Genomic DNA, 15,379 nt, shown 5'->3' with positions numbered 1-15,379 from the left:
GTGCTGTCTGTGTGGAGTTTGCAAGCTTTTACTTAGAGATACAGCTCAGTGACAGGCCTCTCCAGCCCAACGAACCACACCACCCAACTACCCTACTGAGCTGCACGTCTTTGGAATGGGGGAGGATTCGGAAGCACCGGGATGAAGCCCACACGGTCACTGGGAGAAAGTCCTTACAGAGAGCAGTGGAATGGAACCCAGGTCACAGGAACTCTATTAACATTACGCCAACCGCACCCTCAAGTTCTCCAAATAAATGCTTGTGAGTGTACCCCTTTCTTCACACTCGGGTTGGTAGGTCAACTGGTCCTGGTGAATGGTAGAATCTGGGAGGATGATGAGAAAAAGGGAGGGGTCATTGGGTGCTTGACGGTCAGTGCAGATTGAGTGGCCCAAAGAACAATTCCACACGATGACTCCTTCCCCAAGTTCCAGTAGGCTGCGAAGAATAGTTCTTCAGCATCCCTTCGGTTTTGTGAAAAAGGTTTTGATCTGTGCTCAGCAGGAAGGTAACTAGTTTCAGTAGTGGAAGGTCTGTTACCAAAAATAGCAAAGAACCGGCAGTCGTGATACACAGAGCAGAGCTGATGCCTCAGATATCCAGTGACCCCAGTTCGATTCTAACCTCTGGAACTGCATACGTATAGCTTGTACTTTGTCTTATCACATGGGCTGGTTTCCTGCCACATCTCAAAAATGTGGCAGTTGGAGGGTTAATTAGTTACTATAAATTACCCTGTGTTGTGGGTGGTTGAGTAGCTGGGGGGGTCACTTAGGGTTGGGGAATGGGATAGACAGGATGTTTCTGAGACCCAGCATTGATTTGACGGGTTGAATAGCCTATGTTAAAGAGAAAGGTGAAATTTAGCATAAATTCAGCAGCAGCAGCAACTACAACCCGGTTCCCATAAGCAAAACAAATCAATCCGCTACAAACTGAGTGAGCAATCCATTTGTTTAGAAAACAAGCTGCAGGAAGTTGCTTAGCAGCTCAATCATAGCTATGGGGGAAAGGGATGGTCGACCCTCTGAGTTTTTCCAGCCATTTAGTTTTTGCTTCAGATCCCAGCATCGCTAGTACCTTGGTCGCTAATCTATTCGGTTAAAGAATGATTTGCATGAACAGGAACTTCGATTCTAGCCCCAGAGACTCTACCAGGGAATATGACCACTACAAATCTTCCTGTACCATGCCAACACCGCAGTCAGCCTCTACAACCAGTTCAAAGTCCACATATCAATCAAAGGCCCAAGTTTATCATCTCTCATGGAGAACATCTCCCTTCAAGCAGTTGATCCAGCTATGCTCCTGGCAGTTCATATCCTTACTGCTGTGTCTTTGGCAAAGCAACACACACAAAATGCTGGAGGAGCTCAGCAAGTCAGGCAGCATCAATGAAGGGTCATAAACAGTCAAAGTTTCAGGCCAACATCCTTTCTCAGGACTAGAAAGTGCTGGGGGGGTTGGGGGAAGGGGAAGGAATACAAGCTGGCAGGTGATAGTGAGAGGGAACCAGAACCCATAATGTTTTCCTGAAACACACCAGCAGTTACATATATAACCTTGAAGTTCAGAAATCCCACATTCTGTGCACCAACCCAGAACGCCTAATACTGCCCACAACGGATCAGTGTCGTTCCTGTTCCACTCAGACACTGGCACGGAACCAGCTTCCTGCAGGCCCAGTGAAGGGTCAGTGATTTCATTCAATGGAGGGCAGAGAGGCAAGCTACAGGTAACAAAACCTTTGCTGGTTAACTCTTTTGTATTTATGTAAAACTTTTCTCCAAGTGTTTCAACAGAAGTTTTGATATTTAAATATTTAATTCATTGTCTCCAGCACGGATATCAGAGACTTCCAGCATGATTTATGACCAGTTTGTGCACGGCACCTGATTTTCTTTTTATGTTTTATGTTGAGGCACAGCACAGTAACCAGCCCTTCTGGCCTAGCAAGCCCGCGCCACCCAATTACAGCCCTGTGCTCAATTAATCTTCGAACCGGTTCGTCTTTGGAACGTGGGAGAAAACCGGAGCACCCGGAGGAAACCCATGCAGTCGCAGGGAAACGTACAAAGTCCTCACAGACAGCAATGGAACGGAACCTAGGTCGCTGGCACTGTAACTGCGCTAGGCTACTGTGCCTTTACTAAGGGATTCCGCGCATGAAAAGAGTGTGTTTAAAGGCTAGGAAGGTGTTCAGCATTCCCAAAAAACTCAGTGCTGAGGCCTTAATAGGAAATAACAAATGACAGATAAATTCTACATCAAGTGTCCAAACCAGCTTCAGCACTGGCACAGAGCAACCCTGACCCACATCACCCATACAGGTTTATTTTTAAAGGCCTTTGGGTCCCCCGTGCCTCAGAGGGAATGCAAAAGAGGGGGGAAAAATTTATTAAAGAGACTACAAAAATAAATGCTCACAATACTCCCCACTCGGTACACATCCAAAGAATGTCTGTGTGTGGCATTACAAGTTCATTGGACACACAGTTGCGTGTTCTTTGCGGGATCCTAAGGTTGAACTGTTCAGTGAACTTTGATGAATGCAATGTGATGGGGAGGAGGAATTTCTATTGACGAACCGAAATGCTCATTAGGAATTCAATTAAGTGAAATCCAGCAGACTAAAATTTCAATCTCCACCTCTTAAATTGCAAACTCACTCTCATCCCCCCTCCCCCCATTCTAAGCTCTCCTGCTTTTCAGATAACCTATTCAGACAGTACTGATTATGCAGTAACCTGTAACATGCACAAAGCCCCTGTGTTGGGTATATTCCACCACTCCCCCCCCCCCCCCACCAGTCTCCTCTTCCCCCTGTGATTCAGCCTTCTGCTGAGTAGAGGGTGGGAAGAGGAGATTCTGCAAAAAGAAGAAAAAAACTTTGTCCGCCTAGCCTTCCCTCCCCCAGCCGTGAGAGCGCAGCTTGACTGAGGTGGTCACAAGAGGCTCGCGCACTGCGACAGCGCTGTGAGGATGTCACAGACACCTGGCTGCTCGACTCCATTCTAACATCAAAGAGTGGGAGAGCAGAGCCTCCTCACAGGCTTAGTTTAAAAATAACTTGTTGAAAGCAAAGTTCTGACAGAGGTGCTTGAGGAGGATACTTGTAAGGTACTACTTTGTTAAAATCAAAATGAGCAGAATCTTGGTAATAAGGCAGAAGAAACAAAAGACGTTCATTGATTTCAGTGCGCAGCAGGGTAGCTGCATTGCTGCTTCTTCTCTGAATGGGGTTTTGCCAGAACCAGGGGTCAAGTCTGGAAAATATAGAGGCGCTCATTCAGGAGAGACGAGGAAAAACTTCCTCACCCTCAGGGTGGGCAATCTTAGAATTCCACAAGTAAGGAATATGGAGGCTCAACCGCTGGGTATTTATAAGGCAGATCAATGAATTCCAGGAATCTGAGCTGAAAGGGGCACTGAACTCAGAGATGAGCCATGATTTAAGTGAATGATGAGCAGAAAGAAGTAGAACATAATACAGCAGTGCAACAGGCCATTCAGCCCACTATGTCTATGCTAATTTAAACAGCACATTTACATGTCCACACCCCTGGATTCTCCACATGTACCTGACCAGACGCCTCTGAATGCTGACTGAGGGGCTTCGTCGCCCAACCCGGCCCCTTCCTCTCCAGGAGCAGATGAACTCTGCACTGTGGTCCACCAAACTCTGTGGGTGGTTGCACCAAGCTTCAACATGCCCCTCAGTATATACTCCTGTAGCCCGGAACGTGCCAAGGGAAGCATTCCTCCACGGACATACCATACTTTTGGGGTGCAGGCTGTCCACTCAAATGCTCTACATCGCCAAGGCTTCCCTCACCCTACTCACCTCACAAGCTACTGCATTACTGAGCTTCCTGTAAATACAGATCTGCCTTTGCCTCCACAGACACAGTTCATGGCGAAGCTCACCTCAGTAAGCAGCAAGGACAAGAGAAAAACCCTGCGCACAAACGGCATGTTCAAAACAAAAAGCCAGAGACCCAAAGCAGAGATTACAGAACTCGGTGACGGGATTTAATAGATAAAGTGAGTTTTCAAAAGCAAAAAAAGATGCAGAGCCGTTTAATGAAATGGACCTTGAAGCAAAACTCAGTAAAGAGGCAGATTTATTACCCATTGTTGTGAAAGTGTGTAAAGTTGAGCATTGTTCTTCACAAGAGGAGCAGCAACGTCAGATTAACCCACACCAGCACACAGTGACACAGACACCAGGGATAATAGTCCCTGTAACATTCCGGGAGATGGAAGACAGAAACAAGGACTTACTGCATTCTAAGAATATCCCAAAACCCTTCAAAACCAGTTATTTTGAACATAGACTCACCATTGTTCCTCCTCTGCAAGCCCCCTCCACCAATCGCTAAATCCTCATTACCTCAGCCAAGCTCTCAGTAGGTGGCTGCATCTTGCCCAATGGAACCAAACTACTTTACTCTCCTGTTGTGTTTGTCCCACAGCTGGCAAGTACTCAGTTTGAAACTCATCAGACACCTGAACAAACGATTGGCTTCCCCCCTCCGGCCTCAGCTTCAATACCGTCCTATACAATACATTACCCCCACCTCCTTCCTACTGGTGGCCACTCTGTGGGACGATGGTGGATTCAGTGCTTTCCAAGAATTCTGTAGCAAGTTCCACTTTCTCCCTTTGAGAGATTAGCCCAGTTGAACATGAATATAGGGCAGAATCACCAGCTCCTGCTGCAAACTCTCCCCCCTTTTCAGCCATTATCAATTAGGAGGACGGCCTCTCAAGCCTGTTCTGCCACTTTGATGGCTGCTTCAATCGGCATCTCAACTCAACATCTCAATCTGCTTTCATAGCCCTTCAAGAAGAACTCCAAAGACTTGTGACCTTCTGAGAAACAAAAAATCCTCATTTCTGTCTTAAATGAACAAACAAGGATGCCCTCCCCATTTCTTTCTGCCTTCCCCTTTAAAAATTATCTTTGCCCAAGCTTTCAGTCATCCTTTTTAGTCAGGGTCAGCCTTTACCCAATTCTGGAGTCCCAGATGCTCTGAATTGGTCTCACTGTTTGCCTGCACTGCAGTGGTCTCAGCCCAAGTTTACCTGAACCCTGTCCTCTTGTAACATGTCGCTAGAAACTCAGTAGTGACTTACACCCATGTCACTTCTGCCAGAAGTAAAATTAAAACCCTGAAGATACCACAAAGCCTTCAACAGTTTATGACTCAATCAAATTAGAACACAACTAGAAACTATATTTAAACCAGGGTCCGTCAATACTCTGCCAATTTGCAGGGCTCACCATTCAGAATCAGATTAATACAATACGAAAACAAGCCCTTCAGCCTATTTTGTCCATGATGTCCAAAGTGCCTTCCTGAGCTAGTCCCATCAGCCTGTGTCTGGCCCACATCCCTCCAAACTTTTCGTATCCACGTACCTGTTCGAATGTCTTTTAATACTGTAACTGTACTGGCCTCGCCCACTTCTGGCAGCTCATTCCATACACTTACCACTGGCTATGAAATAAAAGTCCCCCGCTCAGGTCACTTTTAAATCCCTCCACTCTCACCTTAAACGCATGCCCTCTGTAACTTCTGGCTTACCTAGCCAAAGTAAAAAGACTGTGACCATCCACCTTATCGATGCCTCTCTGGATTTTATAAAGACCCACAAGGTCAATTCCTCAGCCTTCCTCCCTCTGCAGAAAACCACCCCGATTCTCAAATCAAACCTTCCAGTCCTAGAACCTGAATTCTGAATCTTTTCTGCCTTTCCACATTCTAAGCTTTCTTTTTACGAACCAGATTGCTCTCGGAATAAGGTGTAAATTACATCCCTTGCTGCTATATCGCACCAAAACCACCATGCCCTTGAGCTATCAAGTATCTATCTGCACTGATCCCCTTTACCAGCACCAGGTTCGGAGCTTTCCCTGCCTTGGACTGACCTAGGTACCAGTTAAACGTCGTGAGACTAGCTGCCGCTGCCACTACCACCTACTGGGGCACTCTGCTTCAGATTGTAACCCTCCGAGTCAAAACGGTTCTTACCGAGACCACATCTAAGTCTTGGATATTCCAAACAACAACCCACGTCACACTGGCAGCGCGAGGCTTCCCTCTGCACAAACCCTCAGGTCTCCATTTCATTCCAAGGCAAATGCCACGCACTGTGGGACCATGCAAATTTTGTGCAGGAGGGAAGGACTGTGGGGCACAAGGTACGTCCCCATCGTTCACAGCAAGGTTAAAAGACTTGAACGACCCTGAGACAGAAAGCAAAGCTTGGGATTTGTTTCATTTTGGCTCTGATTAAACAGTAGAGGAGTGCAACACCCTCACTTCAACACATAAGAACCAGGTCTGGAATTATTGCTACGTATGAGGAAAATTTAAGCTTTCCACAAATCTTTCCCCAATGTTAGAACACAATTGCTTGGCCCAGTCCCTCCCTCTCAGTATCTTTCTAAACTGCAGCCAAAACATCTACCTCCCACCCCTTCTGCCACCAGTCAGGCTCCACATCGGGCCTTCACCGACCAAGCAAATGTGACTGAGATCACAGAGAACTGCCTTTCTTCTGAGGATTAAAACTAAAGATTAGGAGTTTGAATTTAAATTCTTTGTGAGATTCAAAAGAATGATCAGCTTCCAAAATCAAAGTGGAAGCTGAGAAATGCAGACTGGATAAAATACCATAAAATTCAGTGTACAGGCCATTTTATGAGGATTTGTTGTCCCTCCCACTGCTGTACTGAAAGCCCACAGTACTTACCTACCCTGGCAAGGGAGCAAGATTCAAGTTTTCCTTTCCAAGCCTGCCATCTGGGCCACAGATTCCCTCACACCATGTATTGCTTGCAAAGTGAGCAGACCTCAGCCATGTGTACAGAGAGTTTGTCAAAAGACAAGAAGGATCAATCAAAAAGAAATGGTCGTTTTCTTAAAAGTTGAAATACCCAGTGGGAAGCGCCAGATTTTACAGTAAAGTGGTGTCAGTCGCTATTTCTATTGAAATGATAAACACACGCACAAGAACACACTTACGATGTTTGCTATGGACACCAGGATTCTTCCCTTTAGTTCTCAAGCACACCGCAGTTTGATTATCTCTCAGCTTTTCTTGTTCGTTGTGAAAAGTCAAAATGTTTTTATTTTGGAAACAATTTTAAAGCACTCCTGAAAAGTCTAGAATGAATGAGAGTAAGGAAAGCAGCAAACAACATTTTGACTGAAATTCTAACCAAGACTAAAACTAAAATGTCACTAGTTATCTGTGAATAAAGACTAAACTAAAACTAGAATTAAAGTTTCTTCCAGAGACTATGAGACTAAAACTCAAGGCCCACAGACTAGGAACTAGAAGTGAAATTATTTCTAGGACTAGATCATTGTCCTGCAGTACATCACCTAGATGATCATTCTACAAGAAGCAGCTATACCGGGGCTGCCTCCAATCCGGTTGCTGTGGAAACCGTCACAAAGGATGGGGGAGGGGGAGGGGAATGGATTCCACATCAGCCGAAACGGGAACTGCAACTGCACAGGAGCCGCTGTTTATTGTGAACTCTCTCTGCTTCTGAAGGGGAAGTGTTTGATGGAGGAAAATTCAAAAAGGGGCCAGAGGCCCTCGCATTTGGGTAAATTTAGGGTCAGGGAGTTCCAGTTGGGTATCTGGTTATGGTGGGAGGGGTTCCATTTAATCTAAACCTACCCTTCCTTCCCTCAAGTAAATTCCCACCTAGACTCACTGTCTGGGATGTGACACCACATAGAGACCAGAAATGGGAACAATAGATAACTCTCACCTACCTGACAGAATCTCTAACAGACTATAGCATTTCCCACCATTACTGCTCTACAAGTCTTCACTGTCAGTACTTTATCTCCTCGGCAAAGAGTGAACCTCGGGGGCAGGCAGAGGTCATTCCATGGCCAGACTTCTACTTCTTTCCTATCCCCACATCCCACAACCCCTCCATTATACAAATGTTCACAACATCGACTTTGAATGGAATCAATGGCCACGCTTCCACAGACCTCCAGGGTAGAGAATTCATTCCATAGAGTGGGCCAAGAGTGAAGAAATCTCACCTCCATTCAGTTCCATCTGGCCTACAACTAATTTTGAATCTGTAACCCCCTAGTTTTAGACTCAGCTAGAGGAAATATCCTCCTTGTGCCCATTATGTTAAGCTCTCCAAGAAACCTGCAAGTTACGAGCCAATTCAATTTCTCCTCGCAGGAGACTTGCCTTCCAAGAAACCCGCCCATTGAAAGTGAGATCGTCCTCACTGCCTGGATCAGTGGGCAGCTGAGATGCTCCCGGAGGCAGGAAGAACATACCGCAGGCAGTTAGCATCTGAGACACAGAAGCTGGACACAACCAATCTGAAACCAGGACTATGCGTTAGAGCATGCCATGGACTCCAGCACCAGATACAGGACTCTCCAGTCAGCAAAGCCACTGTGGACGTCACTAAACTGACACACCATCTGGAAGGATAGATCACCCTCCTAGTAGCTGGCTCATCCAGATTTTCTGACCACAAACATCCATGGTGGGACACATAACCTTCAAGCTATTTAGCACACTACCTGGCCCAGGAGCAGCAAGGGGACCTCAGAAAAATCCTGGTGTCTCACTGCTAGATGAAAGGAGGCAGGGCCTGACTGCCCACAGTCCCCTCTCCCTCAATGAATTTCATCAGGGTCATCTACTGGATGACAGTACAGCAAGGATTAGTGCAAGAAGCTATAGCAAACTCAATATGGTGCAGAAGGAAGATTTATCTCCACTGGCCCACAAGTTCACCCTTGCCAAACTCTGCTTGCAAATCATTTTGTTACACTCAGCTGGACAATCTCCACAGCCCATCCACAAGCACTTTCCAAATGAGGCCTTGAGCTTCTTTCCCAGAGCCATTCGTTAGTTACTAAGGTTAGTCCTTCAACCGTTAGCCCCTTCCCTCCTAAACATTCTGCACAAAACCTTTTGAGTGCACTCCCTCAAAAGCCCTGACCATACCTACAAGCATTCCCTGTACTCACAGCCACTCCCTCAGTCACGGGCATTCACTGCCACCTCCTACAGCCACTCCCGCACTCACATTCCTTCTGACTGTATCTACAACTACTCTATCAGCCATAGCCGTTCCCTCTGCTGGACAAAGGTCACCAACACTTCCACTAACACCCAAGAGCACCAGAGATACAAAAGGGGGGTACTCCGTTAACATTTGGGCTGCAAAATTCCGGGGGAAATCATTCGTGAATTTAAATGTCGCTGTTGAACAGCAGGAGCCAGACTTGTTTCAGTTATTTTGAGCATAAAGTTCTTTATTTCAAATCTAAACCTTGCTGAAGTAAGTTTCTGATCAGCTTCACGACAGGGCCTCAGTAGAAAGGGGATCCTGAGACCTTAATCTGACAAAGGGATTTGCAATTCCTTTTATTAGCTCTTGGAACAACACAAAAGAACCCAGCAATCCGTTGTTAAATCTGATGATCCTCACGCTCCCATTGGCTAACTGGTAAGTGCTCAGAGCTCCTAATTTGTTTCCTAAAGCTGTCCGGGGAGCCATGGAAACAGAGGAGATTAATAAACCGTAGGGCAGCTGACCAATCGCGAGGGGACGGTATGAGGCAGCTGGGGCTGGACAGTCATCTCAGACAGTTGAAGGTAAGTCTGAGTGGCAGCAATTCTCCTCGTGCCCATTAGTCTCGCAATCCCCTGGAGAGAGTGCTGGAGAGTTCGCCTATTCGCCTGTCACTTCTGACTGGCTTGCATGCCAGTGCTGAATTGAGGTCCAAACAATAGAACCTGTGTGTGTGACTGCTCCTCTCATCTCATTGCCATAGTGACAGTGGCACCAACTGGGGAATGCTGGGAAGGAGGGTGCGAGTTGAGAGTGGAGGGGTTGTGAAGGGGGTTGGGGGGGGGGGCTGAAGACTGAGGGGGAGGGAGCAGCGGCCCCAAATGCAGCTGCTCGGTTAACAAGACTAGAAGACAAGCACCGAGAACCCCTTTCTTCTCACCTTATTCTGGGGGGGTGGGAAGAATTGCAGAGGACTCCATGCTTAACCTGGAAAAATCTGCAGCGAGAAAAAACGAGTGACCCAGATTCGAGGATGGATCCGAACACAAAATAATGAATACAAGCAGCTGTCAAGCTCACGTTACACTCACCTTTCCAAACTGGTCGAAATATTGCTTGACATCCTCCACTGTGGTGTTCACAGACAACCCTCCCACAAAGATCTTCTTTGTTCTGGTCACCATCTATCAGAGAGGAAACAGGTTCTGGTTAAAGGTGCCGTGTTTCTCTCTGATGTATCTATTCAGACTGCCTAAACGCTGGCCACTGTTAATGCTAGTGGACAACACACACACTGTTCCCTTGTCACTCACTATCTTCGAGTGACTGGAAGCTAAAGGAAGTGTGCTCATTACTTTGTATGCTTTAGACCCAAAATTTATAACTGGAGTAGCCCATCACCGAAGACTCTACACAAACGTCTACAGATTCACGGCGGAGAGCAGAAAAGGCTGCGGAGAGCTGTAAACTCAGCCAGTACCATCACGGGCACTGACTTCCCCACCATCAACAACATCTTCAACAGGCGACACCTCAGAAAGGATGCATCATAAAGGACCCCACTCAGGACATGCCCTCTTCTCATTATTACCGTTAAGAAGCCTGAAGACACACTGTCAACGTTTCAGGGACAGCATCAGATTTCTGAACGGACCATGAACACTACCTCACTGTTTCTCCTCTCTTTTTTTGCATTATTTAATTATATATACTTCTTGTTATAATTTATCGTGTTTTATGTATCGCACTGTACTGCTGTCACAAACCAAACTTTGTGACGTTCTCACTGATGATGAACACAACTCTGATTCTGTGTTTCAATTACAACCACACTGGGGCTTGGTTCCTCCAAGATGCAGCAAAATGGAGACGACACACAACAAATTCCCTGCCACCTCACAGATATAATCAGTTCCCGGACTGTCAGAATTTGTACACACTGGGATGGGCTCAAGATAATTAAAAGTAAAGGGGAGAGTGAACAGCTGGAAGTTGTGCATATGTGGTACAACTGTGGTACATATTGGTACCAGCGACGTAGATAGGAAAAGGGATGAGGTCCTGAACAGGGAGTTAGGCAGGACCTCCAGGGTGGTCATCTCTGGATTGCTGCCTGTACCACACACCAGCGAGTGTAAGCAAGAATTGGTGCAAGGGGCAGCGTTTCAGATTTCTGCATCACTGGGGAAGGCATAACCTGTACAAAGAGGACGAATTAGACCTGAGGGAACCAATCAAAGGCAGGCTTGATGGAGCTGTGGGAGAGGGTTTAAACTAATTTGGCAAGGGGATGAGAACCAGTGTGGCAGGGCTGAAGATGAGGCCATTGGTATACAACTAAATGCAGTGTGTAGTGAGACTGGGAGATGGCAGTCAGTGAGATGAGATAAAAGTGTAACAGGGGACCAAAGTCAAAAATGGTGTTGAAAACAGGACTGAAGGTGTTATATTTGAATGCGTGCAGTATATGGAAAAAAAACAGATGACCTTCTACCAGAGTTAGAGATTGGCAGGTATGATATGGTGGACATCTCTGAGTCATGGATGAGAAGAAGATCACAGTTGGGAGCTTAACATCCAAGGATGCACTTTGTATTGAAAGGGCAGGCAGGTAGGCAAGAGGGTGTGGGGTGGCTCTGTCGGTAAAAAATCAAATCATTAGAAAGATATGGGATCGTAAGATATATAGAGTTAAGAAACTGCAAGGCCCAAGAGAAGGACTTTGTAGAATGCCTTCGAGACGCCTTTTTAGAGCAGCTTGTGGTTGAGCCCACTAGGGGAACGGCTATTCTGGAGTGGGTGTTATGTAATGACCTAGATTTGATTAGGGAGCTTACATTAAAGGAACGTTTAGGAGGCAGTGACCATAGTATGGAAGCACTCACCTGCAGTTTGAGAAGAAGCTAAAATCAGATGTATCGGTATTACAATGGAGTAAAGGGAATTACACAGGCATGAGAGAGGAGCTGGTTAGAAGGGGACAATAGTAAGGATGTTGACAGAACAGCAACGGCTGGTGTTTCTGGGGGTAATTTGGAAGGCGCAGGAAAGATACATCTCAAGGATGAGGTAGCATTCTAAAGGGAGGATGAGGCAACCATGGCTGACAAGGGAAGTCAAAGACAACACAAAGCAAAAGCTTGTTCGTTTGTTATGTGCCGTGTTAGCAATCATGGTCTTTCCATGACCATGATTGGCCAATTTTCTACAGAAGTTGTTTGCCATCACCTTCTTATGGGCAGTGTCTTTACAGGATGGGTGACCCCAGCCAATGTCTGCCTGGTATCAATGGTCGCATAACAAGCGCTTGTGATGTACACCTGCTGCATACTTTGACCATCCGCCACCTGCTCCCATGGCTCCGCATGCCCGTGATCCGGGGGGGGGGGGGTAGGGGAGCAAAGCAGGTGCTACACCTTGCCCAAAGGTGGCCTGTGCTTTATACTCCTTTGATAGAGACATATCTCCACCCTGTCACACAAGGAAGTCAAAAGAGAGGGCATAGTCAAAAATTATTGGAAAGGTAGAGGATTAGAAGCAGAAGGCAACTAAAAAGGCATAATGAGAGAAAAGGATATAATATGAAAGGAAGCCAGGTAATAATATCAAAGAGGATACCAAAGGTCTTTCAGATAAAGTGTAAAAGAGAGGCGAGAATGGATATATCCGACTGATGGAAAATGACACTGGAGAGGTAGTAATGGGGAAACAAAGAAATGGCAGACAAACTTAAAAAGTATTTTGGATCATTCTTCACTGTGGAAGACACCAGTAGCATGCCAGAAATGCAAATGTCAGGGGACAGAAGTGAGCGTCGTTGCCATCACTACGGAGGAGTTGTTTGGGAAACTGAGAGGTCTGAAGATAGGTAAGTCACCTGGACCAGATGGACTGCACGCCAGGGCTCTGAAGGAGATGGCTGAAGGGATTGTGCAGCCATTAGTGACAATCTTTCAAGAAACACTAGATTCTGGAATGGTTCCAGAGGACTGGAAAATTGTAAATGTCACTCCCCTCTTCCAGAAGGGAGGGAGGCAGAAGAAAGTAAATTATAGACCGGTTAGCCTGACTTCAGTGGTTGGAATCTATTATTAAGGATGAGGTTTCAGGGGACTTGGAGGCCCATGATAAAACAGGCCAAAGTCAGCATGGTTTTCCAAAGCGGAAATCTTGCCCGACAAATCTGTTGGAATCCTTGTGGGAATAACAGGCGGGTTAGACAAAGGAAAGTCAGTGGATGTTGTGTACTTGGATTTTCTGAAGGCCTTTGACAAGGTGCCGCACATGAGGCTGCTTAAAAGAGTCCATGTATTACAGGAAGATACCAGCATGGATAGAGGATTGGCTGACGGGTGGGCAAAGAGTGAGAATAAAGGGGGTCTTTCTGGTTGGCTGATGGTGACTAGTGGTTTTTCGCAGGGGTCAGTGTTGGGACTGATTCTCTTCAGATTATTTTTTATATTTTTTATTAAGATACAGTGTGGGAAAGTTAATTCTGGCCCCTCGAGCCATGACACCGAGCGACCCCCAACTTAACCCAAGCCTGATCACCAGACAAGTTACAATGACCAATTAACTTTCGAACTGGTACACCTTTGGACTGTGGGAGGAAACTGGAGCAGTCGGAAGAAACCCATGAGGTCACAGGGAGAACGTACAAACTCCTTACAGACAGCAGCAGCAAATGAACGCCAGTCAACAGACAATAGACAATAGGTGCAGGAGTAGGCCATTTGGCCCTTCTAGCCAGCACTGCCATTCACTGTGATCATAGCTGATCATACACAATCAGTACCCAGTTCCTGCCCTCTCCCCATATCCCTTGACCCCGCTATCTATAAGAGCTCTATCTAACTCTCTCTTGAATGCATCCAGAGACTTGGCCTCCACTGCCTTCTGGGGCAGAGCATTCCACATATCCACCACTCTCTGAGTGAAAAAGTTTTTCCGCATCTCTGTTCTAAATGGCCTACCCTTATTCTTAAACTGTGGCCTCTAGTTCTGGACTCACCCATCAGCAGGAACATGCTTCATGCCTCCAGTGTGTCCAATCCCTTAATAATCTTATATGTTTCAATCAGATCCCCTCTCATCTTTCTAAATTCCAGTGTATACAAGTCCAGTCGCTCCAATCTTTCAACATATGACAGTCCCGCCATTCCGGGAATTAACTTTGTGAACCTACGCTGCACTCCCTCAATAGCAAGAATGTCCTTCCTCAAATTTGGAGACCAAAACTGCACACAATACTCCAGGTGGGGTCTCACCAGGGCCCTGTACAGCTGCAGAAGGACCTCTTTACTCCTATACTCAATTCCTCTTGTTATAAAAGCCAGCATGCCATTAGCTTCTTCACTGCCTGCTGTACCTGCAGACTTGCTTTCATTGACTGATGTTCAAGAACACCTAGATCTCGTTGTACTTCCCCTTTTCCTAACTTGACTCCATTTAGATAGTAATCTGCCTTCCTGTTCTTGCCACCAAAGTGGATAACCTCACATTTATCCACATTAAACTGCATCTGCCATACATTTGCCCACTCACCCAACCTGTCCAAATCCCCCTGCATTCTCATAACATCCTCCTGACATTTCACACTGCCACCCAGCTTTGTGTCATCGGCAAATTTGCTAATGTTACTTTTAATCCCTTCATCTAAATCATTAATGTATATTGTAAACAGCTGCAGTCCCAGCACCGAACCTTGCGGTACCCCACTGGTCACAGCCTGCCATTCCGAAAGGGACCCGTTAATCGCTACTCTTTGTTTCCTGTCAGCCGGCCAATTTTCAATCCATGTCAGTACTCTGCCCCCAATACCATGTGCCCTAATTTTGCCCACTAATCTCCTATGTGGGACTTTATCAAAAGCTTTCTGGAAGTCCAGGTACACTACATCCACTGGCTCTCCCTTGTCCATTTTCATAGTTACATCCTCAAAAAACTCCAGAAGAATAGTCAAGCATGATTTTCCCTTCATAAATCCATGCTGACTCGGACTGACCCTTCTACTGCTATCCAAATGTGTCGTAATTTCCTCTTTTATAATTGACTGCAGCATCTTTCCCACCACTGACGTCAGGCTAACTGGTCTGTAATTCCCTGCTTTCTCTCTCCCTCCTTTCTTGAAAAGTGGGACAACATTAGCCACCCTCCAATCAGCAGGAACTGTTCCTGAATCTATAGAACATTGGAAAATGATTACCAATGCATCCATGATTTCTAGAGCCACCTCTTTAAGTACCCTGGGATGCAGACTATCAGGTCCCGGGGACTTATCAGCCATCAGACTC

The 15,379-nt window shown here is 46.2% G+C and overlaps 1 protein-coding gene across 3 annotated transcripts in view; it reads right to left on the bottom strand.

Moving 5' to 3' along the window:
• LOC132404251 (RNA-binding protein Musashi homolog 1-like) overlaps positions 1 to 15,379 on the bottom strand; it is a 180,050-nt gene that overhangs the window by 104,138 nt on the left and 60,533 nt on the right. For all 3 annotated transcript variants that reach the window (XM_059988370.1, XM_059988372.1, XM_059988371.1), the window contains one exon: positions 10,178 to 10,270. In XM_059988370.1, the coding sequence (XP_059844353.1) occupies positions 10,178 to 10,270 (93 nt within the window). The remainder of the gene's footprint in view (positions 1 to 10,177; positions 10,271 to 15,379) is intronic.

The sequence above is a fragment of the Hypanus sabinus genome, chromosome 13 (assembly GCF_030144855.1).
Source record: "Hypanus sabinus isolate sHypSab1 chromosome 13, sHypSab1.hap1, whole genome shotgun sequence".
NCBI classification, from domain to species: Eukaryota; Metazoa; Chordata; class Chondrichthyes; order Myliobatiformes; family Dasyatidae; genus Hypanus; species Hypanus sabinus.
Note: the sequence above shows the minus strand (reverse complement) of the source record. Positions and strands in the feature narration are given on the sequence as shown.